At 44.3% G+C, this 13,272-nt stretch overlaps 1 protein-coding gene across 3 annotated transcripts in view; it reads right to left on the bottom strand.

Moving 5' to 3' along the window:
- PDCD11 (programmed cell death 11) overlaps positions 1 to 13,272 on the bottom strand; it is a 38,172-nt gene that overhangs the window by 4,795 nt on the left and 20,105 nt on the right. For all 3 annotated transcript variants that reach the window (XM_069459821.1, XM_069459822.1, XM_069459823.1), the window contains exons 20-30: positions 12,090 to 12,631; positions 11,121 to 11,183; positions 6,855 to 6,960; positions 5,368 to 5,457; positions 5,070 to 5,172; positions 4,481 to 4,658; positions 2,733 to 2,789; positions 2,005 to 2,127; positions 1,288 to 1,410; positions 601 to 862; positions 298 to 414 (exon numbers count right to left, since the gene is read on the bottom strand). In XM_069459821.1, coding sequence (XP_069315922.1) covers positions 298 to 414; positions 601 to 862; positions 1,288 to 1,410; positions 2,005 to 2,127; positions 2,733 to 2,789; positions 4,481 to 4,658; positions 5,070 to 5,172; positions 5,368 to 5,457; positions 6,855 to 6,960; positions 11,121 to 11,183; positions 12,090 to 12,631 — 1,764 coding nt within the window. The remainder of the gene's footprint in view (positions 1 to 297; positions 415 to 600; positions 863 to 1,287; positions 1,411 to 2,004; positions 2,128 to 2,732; positions 2,790 to 4,480; positions 4,659 to 5,069; positions 5,173 to 5,367; positions 5,458 to 6,854; positions 6,961 to 11,120; positions 11,184 to 12,089; positions 12,632 to 13,272) is intronic.

Below are 13,272 nucleotides of genomic sequence, written 5' to 3'. Positions count from 1 at the left end.
TACTGTCACTTTTCAGAGGATGTGGGCTCAGACAGGCCAGGCCCCCTCTTTATCTGCCCGAGCCTCTAATTTAATTCAGTTCCCCTCAATAAACATTCACAGAATTTATTTTATGCAGCCTACTCTCTGTGTGATCAGGGTCCCTGCCCTCCAGGAGCCCATGATGAAGAGAGGAAATTGAGAGCCCCCCCCTTTTATATGTTATAGGAAATGAGGCAAGAGGATGGGGCTGAAGACAGACCAGCTCCTCCCGGCCCCAGGGCAGCCTCTCCCCCTCCATTTAACCTCGTCCCTCACCTTGGGCAGCACGTTCGTCTCCTCCATGTCCTCTTCTCCTTCCCGATAATACACTTCCATGCCACCGTCATCCTCCTCCGACAGACCGGCTTTCTTTGCCTTCTTAGTCACTCTTTCCTGAGGCGACAGGTGGGTGAGTGCCCAGGAGTGCCCTCCAACAGCCCCAGGCGACACCCTCCCTCTGCTCCTCTCGCACCAGAGCCCAGCCCCCAACTCTGGCTGCCCTCACTCCAAGAGGTCAGGCTGGCTTCGCCAACGCTCCCTTTCCCGGGGGGTGGGGCACAACCCCGCCGAGGGGCCCACCTGCTCACTCGCGGGCGTCTGCAGCCCCCGCTTGCCCTGCGTCTTCTCCTTGCCCGGCAGCCGCGCCTCCACCTGCCCCTTCTGGTTCTTCTCTTTCCTTTTCTGATTCTTCTCTTCTCCTTTTTGGTCTCTCTCCTCAGCCTCTATTTTCCTCCCCTCTTGCTTTGAAAGTGGCAGTTCCATGGAAGCAGATAACACGTCTGGCTTCCCAGTGTCGCTGGGGAGGAACGACAGCCCTACCAGGTTCTTCTGGTGGTTCACACTGTGACAGGACAAGAGAGGGGGCAGTGAAGACAACGTGCAAAGCAGAGGGCACCAAGGGCACCGCAGGCGGCCCAGGCCTTCTCTCTGCTGATCTGCCCACGGTGCTGGGCCTTGCCCCACCTGCCATGGGAATCCATTAAGTATTCTTAGGAAGGATTTGCACATTTCACCAAGCTTAGCAGGAAACACAAGGGGCAGGTGCAATGCCCCCTCCTCCATCTGCGACAGCAGAGACGAGTCGCCACATCTGTTTGCAGGGGCTGAGGCAGAAGGCCCCCGGCAAAGGTCTTTCATTCACCTGAACATGGCATTCACCACTGCCCAAGCCATTCTGTTTAAAGTCTACCTCAAAATCTCCTCCCAGGGCTCCCAGGAAAGGGGTGTGATTCCTACCAGAGTGAGGGTGAGAGAGAGGACACCTACCTTAGGACCTTGGCCGTGAGCAACTTCCCTTTAGGGAGGTATTTGTTATAAAGGGCTTTCTTGGACGGGCTGTACTGGGAGACATGTGGGTACTGGGCCAAACCCACAACCGAGGGGCCGAGGCTGAAAGGAGAGAGACAAGAGTCCTGTGGTCACAAACGCAACAACAGAATTCCAGCCAGGCCTAGTGACTCCACCTTCACAGGGACCCAAGCTGTGACAAGGATTTATGACAGACATAAGGTCCTGGCATTCGGCAGGACAGAATGGGCTTTGTAAACTGGAAAAAATGATCAAGCATAATGAAGATATGATTGAGGATATTTTTTACCCCACCTCACAGCACCACAATATGAAAATCACAAGCTGCTAGGAAGAGGAGGAGAAAATGAGGAAACATAGTAGCAGAGAAGGCTGCAGTATCTGGTGTTGTGGACACTAGGTGATTTCACAGAACATTTACAAATCATGATCAAACACTACATCAGAGAACATTCAAATTTATTTAAGACTGACAATGGAAATACCATATTCAAAATGCCAAACAAGAACTAATAGTTCAAAACTTTTTTAAAAGTATTAAAAAAAAACTGGAATTTTTTAAACTCTTAAAAGCTCTCATCATATTCCATCGAAGAGGGATGCAGTGGACACCAGGCCAAGACAGGCCCAGGGAAAGCACGTGGGGTCCAGGCCCTGAGGCCCCACCTTACTCACCCGAGGAACACGCCGTGTGGCTGGACAGACCTCACGTAGCCCCTCAAGAGCTGCCCTTTCTTAATGTCCTGGATGGAGTTAATCTCCGGATCTTCTATTTTGCTTTTTGTCTCTGGGTTTGTTCTAAAGGAACGAAAGGCACATACACAAACCTTTAACCCCCATCGTCCCACCCTCACCCCCAAACACCTGCAATAATCACACTGTGCATGTGGGAATACACCTCTGGACCCGTCAGTAGGCTGTGACTTTCAGGGCCCAACTCTACTGTTTCCAAAGTCCTGTCAGGCCAGGGCGTGTGCTCATGAGCCAGCTATGCAGAAATAGCGAGTGGTCGATCAAGCCAGAGAGAGGTCAAACCTAAAACTTTGGCGTTATAGACATCCATTTCTAACCATGGAGCAAACTGACCTCAGGCCGATCCCCTTCATGCCCTACTCACCCCCACTATGGGAACCCCGGTGGTCCCTCGGCAGGACCATCATCTTGTAACCCTGGACACTCACTGGATGTCTGGACCTTTCCTTGAGAAACAAGAGCCTGGGTAGACAGGGTTCTTTTAGTAATCTGAATGTTCCCAGTCTTTCTGGACAGAAGAGACTCAGGGTGCAAAGTGACGACAGAGAAGAAAGGTGGGGTGCCTAAAGTTCTGTCAGACAGATGCAGCCTCCCCTCAGGCCTCTGAGAGGTCCTCCTCCCATCCTCATCCCAACAACACAGACACTCACCTGGATGATCGCAGTGACAAGGTCAATACCTCCTCTGTGGTGGACAGGATGTAACATCTGGAATGAGGGCAAGAGAGGAGACATAAGACCTTGGTTGTGTTTCCTCATTCTGTTGAAAACCTGCTGAGGGACTCTGGACAAGTTGTGTCACCTCTGTGGGCCTCAGTGTCCTAGTCTGTCAAGTAAAAATAACACTGCCCACTCTTTTTACCCAAGAAAGGTGCTGGGAGAAGAATACAAGAAGAGACACAAAAGCCCTTTGGAAGGCTCGGAGAGCCACGTAGTATGTACTAAACAGACAAGACCAGCCAGCCCTATGGTGGGTGATGAGAGTGTCTGCTCTCAGCAGGGAGACAGACTAACCACAGGAAGCCACAATGGAGGGATAACCTGGGTATTACTGAAGACAGACACACAACAGTTCCGATGAGGCAGATCAGTGAGAGGCTTCAAGGAGAAAACAGAAAGTTGATTCTTTTGTTGCCTTTCTAAATTTAATTCATTTAAAATGGCAATTAGTAGCCAAAAACCATAATTTAAAAGTGCAGAACCTTAGAGATAGAAAAGATCTCAGCAACAATACAGCCCACATTTTTCCCAGGACAGATGCCTGCCCTTGATTACATGGTTATCACAGCCCTCAGAGCTGGACAGGACCTCAAGGGATCATCTACCTTTAGGCAAGCAAATTTCTTTCTTTTTTAAGAGACAGGAGGGTCTCGGCCCAGTGCAGTGGCTCACACCTGTAATCCTAGCTCTCTGGGAGGCCAAGGTGGGAGGACTGCTTGAGGCCAGGAGTTTGAGACCAGCCTAAGCAAGAGCGAGACCCCGTCTCTACCCAAAATAGAAAAAATTAGCTGGGCACAGTGGCAGGCACCTGTAGTCCGAGCTACTCCAGAGGCTGAGGCAGAAGGACTGCTTGAGCCCAGGAGTTTGAGGTTGCTGTGAGCTAGGCTGATGCCATGAATCTCTAGCCCAGGCAACAGAGCAAGACTCTGTCTCAGAAAAACAAAAACAAAACAAAAAAAAAAACCACGTAATGGAATACTAAACAAATATTAAAAATAAGGCAAAAGAACAAAATAGATTTAGATATATTACTATGGAAAAGGAAAAGTCTATGATGAACTGCTATGAGAAAAAAGTAAGTTGCATAACAGTGTATAAAATGAAATTCTAGGCCAGGTATAGTGGCTCACACCTGTAATCCTAACACTCTCTTGGTGGCTGAGGCTGGAGGATCACTAAGGTCAGGAGTTCGAGACCAACCTGAGCAAGAGCAAGATACCATCTCTACAAAAAAATAGAAAAATTAGCCAGGCATGGTGGCTAATTTTCTACAGGTGGTGAGCACCTGTAGTTCCAGCTACTCCAGAGGCTGAGGCAGGAAGATCACTTGTGCCCAAGAGTTTGAGACTGCAGTGAGCTATGATATTGCCACTGTACTCTACCCAGGGTGACAGAGTGAGACTGTCTCAAAAAAAAAAAAAAAGAAATTCTATTATTACATAAAGAAAAATTATACATATATATGCAGATTACACTTATATATGTTAAAGTCTGGAAAGATAGAAACCAAAATAAAAAATGGTGAAAAATGTTAGAGAAAGAAAGAGGTGATAGAAATTTTCATTTTCCATTTCATACACTTGTTTTTTTCTGGTACAAAGTCATTCATTATGTCTATAATTTTTAAAACACCCACCAATTCCACCGATAGGCGAAAAGAGGAAGAGAACATGGCTTACCTGACAACCTTCTGGGGGATGAAGTCTTCCAGGGTTGTCTCAGAGTAGGAGTCACTCACATGAAATATACTGACGCTTCCTATCTTCCCAAAGGGGAAGGAGACAGTCAGCCCCTCGTTGGGCGTCACCTTGGCCACTCGGCCCATGGCTACTTCCCCTTTCTCAAGCTTGTGAGGACCTGGGAGAAGAACGGACCTGATTCAGGGAAGAGGAAATGAACCATGACAGGAGCTGGAATCCTGGCCAAGCACAGGCTGGGGAAGGTGCAAGCTGCCCAGGCTGAGTGGACCAGAATGGTCAGGAAGACCCAGATCACCATGCCATCCAGCCAAGAATCCCAGGGGCATGCGGTGGACAACCCTTTCTGAGGGACTCAAGAAAAACAACCACATAGGTGAAGGTGACTCGGGCAGTGGGAAAGCAAGACAGGCCAGAATAAAGCCCCAAGAGAAAAACTATTCCAAGAAGCTCCCCCACACCAGGCTTTCTGAGGATTCCAATACTGAGGGCATCCTTCAACCTGGGCAAAAACTGAAGACCCCTTCCCACCCCTTCCCTTCCCTGACCAGGCACCATTTCATGCCCACACCTATGAGCGAGAGACATAAAAAGGCCTTGGAGGAATCCGGGCCAACCACGGTGGCCCTCAGGGCCTGGCCAATCTGGAACTTCTTATCTGGATGTTTCAGAACCTGGAAGGATAAGAATATTCCTCTTATGCTTGAAGAAAGGTCTGTCATTTATCCAAAACCATAGCAAGCATTTCCCAAACCAAACCCTAAATAAGCACGAGGTTCCTTATACCCACTGTGAACCCACACACACCAGACACTGAGTCAAGCTTAGGGAGCCTGGGTCTCCCATCCAGGGATCTCAAGGACACTGACCTTAAAGCTAAGAGACGTGAGCAACAAGGGAATTCGCCCCCGGATGTCTGGGGCAATCTCCACCTCAAGCCATTTCTTCACCACATTGTACTGGGAGAAAAAGAGGAGAAACAGAGTAGGGCAAATACAAGCATCCCTTCTTGTCCCTAAATTAAATGTAGACTTTCCTAAAACCACAAGGCAGAAAGGGCCCTAAGCCCACATTTTTCCAAGGGATAGGAATCCACCCCTACATCCCACTGCCCCTGGCCAAACTCCACTTCTCACCAGCTTCACTCGAAGTCTAGCTCAGAGCCTTCACCTGCCTAGCAGAACATGCATCTTTCCCAGGGTCTCAGCTGCCCAGGAGCAAAAGAGACCTCAGAGATGTCCTTGAGCAGGAGGACCAGTCCCACAGATGTCAGTTGCCTCCTCTAAGTTCAGCCATGGCCAGTGATTGTTAACCATCTCCAGGGGCCAACGTTTTCTTTCTAAACCAATTTGGATTTTGATCCTTCGGTATTTATGCAGTGTCCTGCCCTAAATACACACCCTACTTTTCAGGTCAGTTCAACAAAACATTTATCAAGCAGCTGCTATGCCCATGGCATCACAGTGATAAATAAAAGCAAGGCCTTACCTTTAAGATCACGGTCTACAAGCAGTAAGTCAAATCAGTATGCAAAGAACTCAAGCAGCAAGCAACATGTAGGAAGAACAACAGGCTACAGGAGTATATAGCAGAACTAGGAATGAGGGACGGTCATCTATGCTGAACCCTGAAGGGCAGCAGGGAACAGGAGTACAGAGTACTCCAGGTATAGAAACCAGCATGAATAAACACAGGAAGAGAAAAAGAGAGAGGAGGTTTTCAGAGTGTCTGGCACACAAGGTGCACAAAGTCAGATTATGAAGTGTCTTATCCGTGACTCTAAGGCATCTGAGGCTTATGAATGTCTACAGACAGGTAACTAAAGGGATCAAGTGTCAGTGACATGCTCAGAAAGATGCTCAAGGAAGAGGAATGTGGTAACAATGAAGAGGTGTTATCCCTCAAGGCAAACTGAATCTAACTTCCTCTTTGATACGTTCCAACTGGTACAGGTCACACTGATCTCTTCCCTTTTTGAACTCCTGTTCTACTTGGGGTTAAAATACATAATCTGGCACCCAACTGCTCTTTCGTTTTGCACTGCTCCTAAACTTTATAAAAGGCAAAAGTCTAAAATCCAGTTCTGCATTTACATTTTAAATCTTGCCCTATATTTCTTTCCATTTGTATAGTTAATCTATCAACATTATGAATTGTGAGCTGCTTGCTAATTGTTCTGTAAGCCATATTTTAGCTCCCTAATTAGACCAGAAGTTTTCTAGTGGCAAAGGTCATGTATTATCTCCCACAAACCCAGCATGGTAGCAAACACAGATGCAAATGCTCAGTGCTAATGGCCTTTATCTCCAGTTTCAGCCCTTTTTCTTCTGAAAGAAGGACGGCAGCCACTACTCACCTTCTTTAAGAAGCAAGTCACGGTCTGACCGGCCTGGTACTGTTTAATCTTCTCCACAGGGCTAACAGAGTGAGAGTTAAGAGCAGTGTGGCCATCCTCCAGCTCACTGTTTGCAGAAAGGCAATGGAAAGAGTAAATCAACCTCTGGATAAGACTTTGAGTTTGAAACCATCTCCCCCAAGTGGCCATGGATTGAGCATACAGGATTCTCCCACTTGGCCACCCTGCAATGCCTTATCTCTCTCCTTAAAGGAGACTGTTCGCAATACTGGCCTGGGGGCTAAACTTTTCCATTTCACTCATTCACTTAGGTATTAAAAAAACTAAAATAGGTGGCCCACTATAATCTTTATAAATTTAGGAAACAAAATTATTTTACTTCTTTCCTAATCCCTTAGCTAGTCCTTTAGTTTGCAGAACTGCTTTCACAAATAATCTCTCACTGATTTTGACAACAATCTCATGTGAATCAGGCAAGATAGATGTTATAAAATGTTTTATGCCATTGAACCAGGAGTTGAAGTCAGGGCTTCTGACTCAAAAATCCCGGGGGCTCTGTCTCCTATGTTACTCTCCCATTATCACTGCCTTCTCTTTTTCTTCTTAGAAAAGCAACAAGGGCATATAGAGTGAAAATTATCAGCCCACAAATCACTTTAAAGGAATCACAGAACTGCTACCCCTGCTTACCAATTCAAATAATTTCTAAAACAAAATGAACCAAAACTCATCAATAAAATGGTATATGTTAGTAAAATTGTAAAATATAATAGCAAGTGCTGATAAATGTAGAAAATGGGAACTTTCCTATACTAGTAAAGGAGAAAATTTTACATATATCCTATGACCAGTAATTCCACGCTAGAGAAATCCTGGCACATATGCACAATGAAACAAGTTCAAGGTTGTTCACTGTGCCATTATTTATAAAGGAAAAATTGGAAACAGGCCCAAATGTCCTCCAGCAGTTTGAGAACATAGCTAGTTTGGCACATTCACAGGATGGATTACTATTAATATTTTAATTGTAGACACAAAAACAAACAGAAACAAAACAAAATTTTGAATAGAAAAAGCAAGCTGTAAAATATTAGGTACAATGAACCATTTATATAAATTTTTAAAACCACACAAAATATTTGTAGATATCCACACACATACATATACAGTCATCCCTTGCTATCTGCAGGGGATTGGTTCCAGCAACCCCCATGGATACCAAAATCCAAGGATGCCCTAAAATAAAACGGCACAGTACTTGCATACAACCTACACATATCCTCCTGTATACTTCAAATTATCTCTATATTATTTATAACACCTAATACAGTGTATATGCTATGTAAATAATTTTTATACTGTATTTTAAAATTTATACTTTTTAAAATTGTTATATTGTTATTTTTTATTATTCTCCCCCCACAAATATTTTCAGTCTGTGGTTGGTTGAATTCAAGGATGCGAAACTAACACATATGGAGGGTCAACTGCATATATAACTAAAATATAAAAACATGAGCTGGGATATATATGTCAAAATAATAATGGGAAATTCGTCCCCTGAGGGTAAAGAGACATACCTGAGGAAGAGAATATATCCATAAACTTTTATTTCTTAAAACACACCTGCTCTGCAGGAATCTTGCTTATAAAAAGTAAAAAACCACATGCATGGGATATCTATGTGCCTGGCACTGTAACACACCACTAACATATATTATCTCTAGTGCTTATACAGTTAGGATGAAGAAATTCTTCATCTCAATAGCTGATACAAGAATGTCTCTCCTTTCTGGACACAATGGGCTGAATTGTGGTTCCCCACCCCCAACACACACACACAGACATTCATATGTTGAAGTCCTAACCCCCAATAACTCAGAATATGCCTGTATTTGGAGACAGGGTCTTTAAAGAGCTAATTAAGTTAAGATGAGATTATGGAAAGCAGTATGGAAGTTCTTCAAAAAGTTCAAAATAGAACTACCACATGATTCAGCAATCTCGCTTATACGTGTATACGCAAAAGAACTGAAATTAGGATCACAAAGAGATATTTGCACACCCATGTTCAATGCAGCACTATTCACAATAGCCAAGAGGCAAAAGCAACTAAAACGTTCATTGGCAGAAGAGTAAACAAAATGCAGTATATACACACAATAGAATATTATTCAGCCTTGAAAAGGAAGGAAATTCTGACACATGCTACAATATGTATGAACCCTAAAGACATTATACTAAGCAAAATAAAACCTGTCAAAAAAGGACAAATACTATATGATTCCATTTATATGACATACCCAGAGTAACCAAATTCATACACACTGAAAGCAGAATGGTGGCTGCCAGGGGTCGGGGGGAGAGGGAAACAGGGAGTTGATATTCAGTGGATATAGAGTTTCAGCCATGCAAAATGAAAAAGTTCTAGAGAGCTGCTGTATAATATGCACTTAGTTAACAAAACTGTAATGCACACCTGAAAATTATTAACAGGGTACATTTATGTCATGTGTTTTTTTACCACAATAAAAAAAGAAGAGATTAGAACGCAGAGATATAAAAGGAAGACCATGTGAAGACACAGGGAGAAGACAGCTATCCGCAAGCCAAGGAGAGGCCTCAGAAGAAATAAACCCCGCTGACATCTTGATCTGAGACTTCTAGCCTCTAAAATTATGAGAAAATAAATTTCTGTTGTTTAAGCCAAAACACACATACATACACACACACATACATCTGGGTATGTGTTATCCTTTTCTCTTTTCTCAAAATGAGTTTTGGGAAATTGCCTTTCCAAAAAAAGTAACACCCCCCCACCCCCCCACCCCCGGCCCAAAAAAAGAAAGGTCAGAATTACTGAATTAGAGTTATGAGAAAACTCACTGACTAGCAGGAACTCCAGAGATGCCTTTTAAGACTCTTGAACTGTCTTGTTCTCTTTCCTCCTGGTCCTCACACCATAGTCTCCCAAGACAGGAGGGTGGACCAACAATAGTGGTGTTAATGAGAGGTTCTTAGCACTCTGATGATCAAAAGCCATTTAGGATTGCAGTGGGTCTTCCCACAGAGTTCACTGACTCATCCCTTATTCATTAATTCAAGATATTTACCCTTAGTGTGAATAAACTATGTGACCTCAACCCTAATTAAGGGTTTAATTAAAACAAGACATCACATGTCAAAGATGAAGATTCTACAGACTACAACCATTAATATGATGAGGTCTCTTCATTTTCACAACAAAGACTGGAGAGGAACATAATCAAAACCTACAAAACTAAGGAAACCACAGAGTAAAGAAACAGAAATGTGGGTCATCCACCAAATTTCATTATTCTGAAACTAAAGGGCTTACTCTGAAGTTCCAAAAGTGCTGTTAGCATCTGAAACTCAACGTCACAGGAATATTTCCCTATCTCAGACATAAGTTTTCTCAGAAACATTATACTTTTGTCTGATCCCTTCAGGATGCTGACCAAACCTTACCCTCTGGAAGTTACTTTGGAGGTCCTTCTATTAACATCCCTAGGTGCATAAGACTTACAACCTGGATGCATCCCAGGGCTGACCTTGCAGAGCCTGTCTTACGGTCACGCATGTCTAGCTTCATTCATTGGGTTCTTTTATGAAAGAAGCAGAAGCAGACAGGACCATGGATCAAAAAAATGTTAAATATCCTCTGAAAAAATGATGCCAGGCAATTGGATCCACCACTACATGGAAGTCCTAGTTCCCCTCTCCCCAGAATCTCTCATGGAACACCCTTATGTGCAAAATCTACCAGATCATGACCTGAAATTCCAGCTCAGCTTCTAGTCAACAAGCAGTAGTCCATACTGAAAGAACAGGTATTCTTGGCTACATGTTTATTCAGGGAATAAACCCAATAGAAAATTGGGTTGAGAGCAGAAATGTCTCTTATTGTCACATGCTGACAAAGGGAACTGCAATCTCAGCCTTTAAATTGATACCCTGTATAGGGCAACGTATGTAACCTGAAATTCTGTATCCCCCATAATAAGATGAAATAAAAAAAAAAAACAAAAAAACCAAAACCCTGTATACAGCTTTTACATTAATTTTCATATAATCCCTCTAGCCCTAGGAGAGCCAAATAGCCCCACTAGAGAAATAAGATAACTTGGACAGAGAGAGACAAATTAAGGTCTAACACTGGCAGAATCACGATTAGAACTCAGGACTCCTGATTCCGCAGCCCAGGGCTCTCTCCCTGGGACTGTGCTGCTGCTATGGTCCCCTCACCTTGGCCGAACACTCAGCTCCGGGATGGTTCGAAGAAATCTGGGGTGACTAATTGGAAGAAACCTGGAGAAATAAATAAGTCAAATCATTTCCTTCATTCTCTGTACCACAGTAATCTGGAGATCAAGATCTCTCTCTACTGGAACCCAAACCAAGCTTACAAAACCACCCTGCTGAAGGTTGCACTGCCACTGATGGGAGATGTGTCAGGCCAAGGGCTTCCAGTCTCATCCTTGGCAGTAAATAAGGAGCTGGCTCCTCTGACCTTTTAGGATTGCCAGATCAAACCCTGAAAAGAAATTTTCCCTACAGACTATCTTCCAACTCTTTCATCCTAAACATGAGGAAACTGAGGTCTAGAGAGGATAAATGACTTACTGAAGATCCCACAGTTAGCCACTGAAATTAGAATGCAAATTATTGGCCAGACTTTGAACTCGTTTTCTGCTGTTCTTGTTGTAGCAAGAATTTCTGCCACAACAACACATGTGGTAACTAGATCTAGAGTAAATGAGTATAATTAAGGTGTGAAGTGCAGAATGAATTATAACTGCTGATATATACTGTTCAATAAATATGAGGCAGGCAACCTGCTAGGCACATAACATACTACATGTTCTCTCTTTTAGCCTTCGCAATGGCCCTCTAAGGTAGTCACTACCATTATTCTCACTTTACAAATTAAGAAAATAAAATTCATGGAGTTCAGTAGTTACTATGTATAGCACATGGTCACAGTCAATCTGGAATTCAAACCCAAGTCTGACTCTAAACCCATGCTCTTAACTACACTATGTTCCATGTGTAGTGGAAAATCATGCAAAAGGATCCTTTGGTGAATGCCTTTTGTTAACTAAAAGAGAATATGACTGACCAGCAACTTTTTGGAACCCACCTACCTTCCACTCCTCCTCCCAAAATTACGACAATCTCCCCCCAAAGCCAGCCCATCCCACAAAGCATCCATACTTGTATGTCTTCATGTCTCGCCCACCAATTACTCGGGCAGTGACTGTCTTTCCAACTTTCAGCTTGGCTGTAGGAGAGGTGCCCTCTGGAACATCATCTAGAATGTGGGAGGCATGGATGCAGCCAATGACGCCATCTTCCAGAGTCACAACCACATGGGTGGGCTTAACGGACTTCACAGTCCCTGTAACCATGTCCCCGATAGACAGGGTGTGCTTCTTCACAGTCCCGACAGCCAGAGCTGGATCCAATTCCTCATCCTCGTCAACTGTCTCAGAGTCCTTCCGGGTCTGTCTCATGGTCCTCTTAGCAGCTGGCCCCTCAACAGCCAAAAGAAGACCAGTCACTCCTGGTTCTGTGGTCTTGAGGGTTAGGGAAACACCCTGTCCCACGTGCAACTTCTCTGAGTCAAAGCGGAAGGTGTCGTTGAGGTGAGAGGTCAGGGAGAAAGCTGCCAGGTGGCCAGTCTCTACCAAGGAGGCAACGGCAAAGGACTCCTCCAAGTGCTGCACAATCGCCTGGTGTTCGCTATCTTTCTTCAGCTAGAAAAGAAAGAAAACTATCTGTTTCTCTTACAGAACATGGTCACTCATTCCTGGCCCCACTGGGTAGGGTGGGACTGGGGAAACCCTCTGGAGTCCAGGGTACCCGAGGCTAGTCTGAGCTGGAACAGACAAGCCTTCACTCCCTGGACCTAACTGTCCTTCCCTGTACGCAAAACTCATGGGGCCTCATCAGCATCCGTTTCTGTTTCGTTCTGAATTCAAATTCCTAGGCTCTATCCTAGAACTGTGAATCTGAATTTAAAAAGTTATTCAGGTGATTGTGATGCACAACCAGGTGACCTCTAACAGCTCTCCAGCTTAAGGACACTGTGGTTCCTAACACTCATAGCCAGGCCTCTCTTCCCCAATTTAATCACCCCTTCAACCATTTAATCATTAGAATCAATACTGAGAGTTTATTGTGCGCCAGGCACCAAGCCTTTCTTTCCTTAAAATCCAAATTGTGCTCATGCTCTTATGTACCCAAGCTTCACTTAGATGATCAAATGGCAGAGTCCTGCTAGAAAACTGAGTGAGGGGTTAGTATTGCTTTCTGTTCTCTCTTAAAGTCTTAAGATTCTAAGCGACTAGAGATTTTAAGGATTCTATCTACACTGTACCATACTCTATGCAATCAG

Source organism: Eulemur rufifrons, chromosome 28 (genome assembly GCF_041146395.1).
Source record: "Eulemur rufifrons isolate Redbay chromosome 28, OSU_ERuf_1, whole genome shotgun sequence".
Classification (NCBI taxonomy): Eukaryota; Metazoa; Chordata; class Mammalia; order Primates; family Lemuridae; genus Eulemur; species Eulemur rufifrons.
The sequence above is the reverse complement of the archived record's forward strand: the minus strand, read 5'-3'. Positions and strand labels throughout refer to the sequence as shown.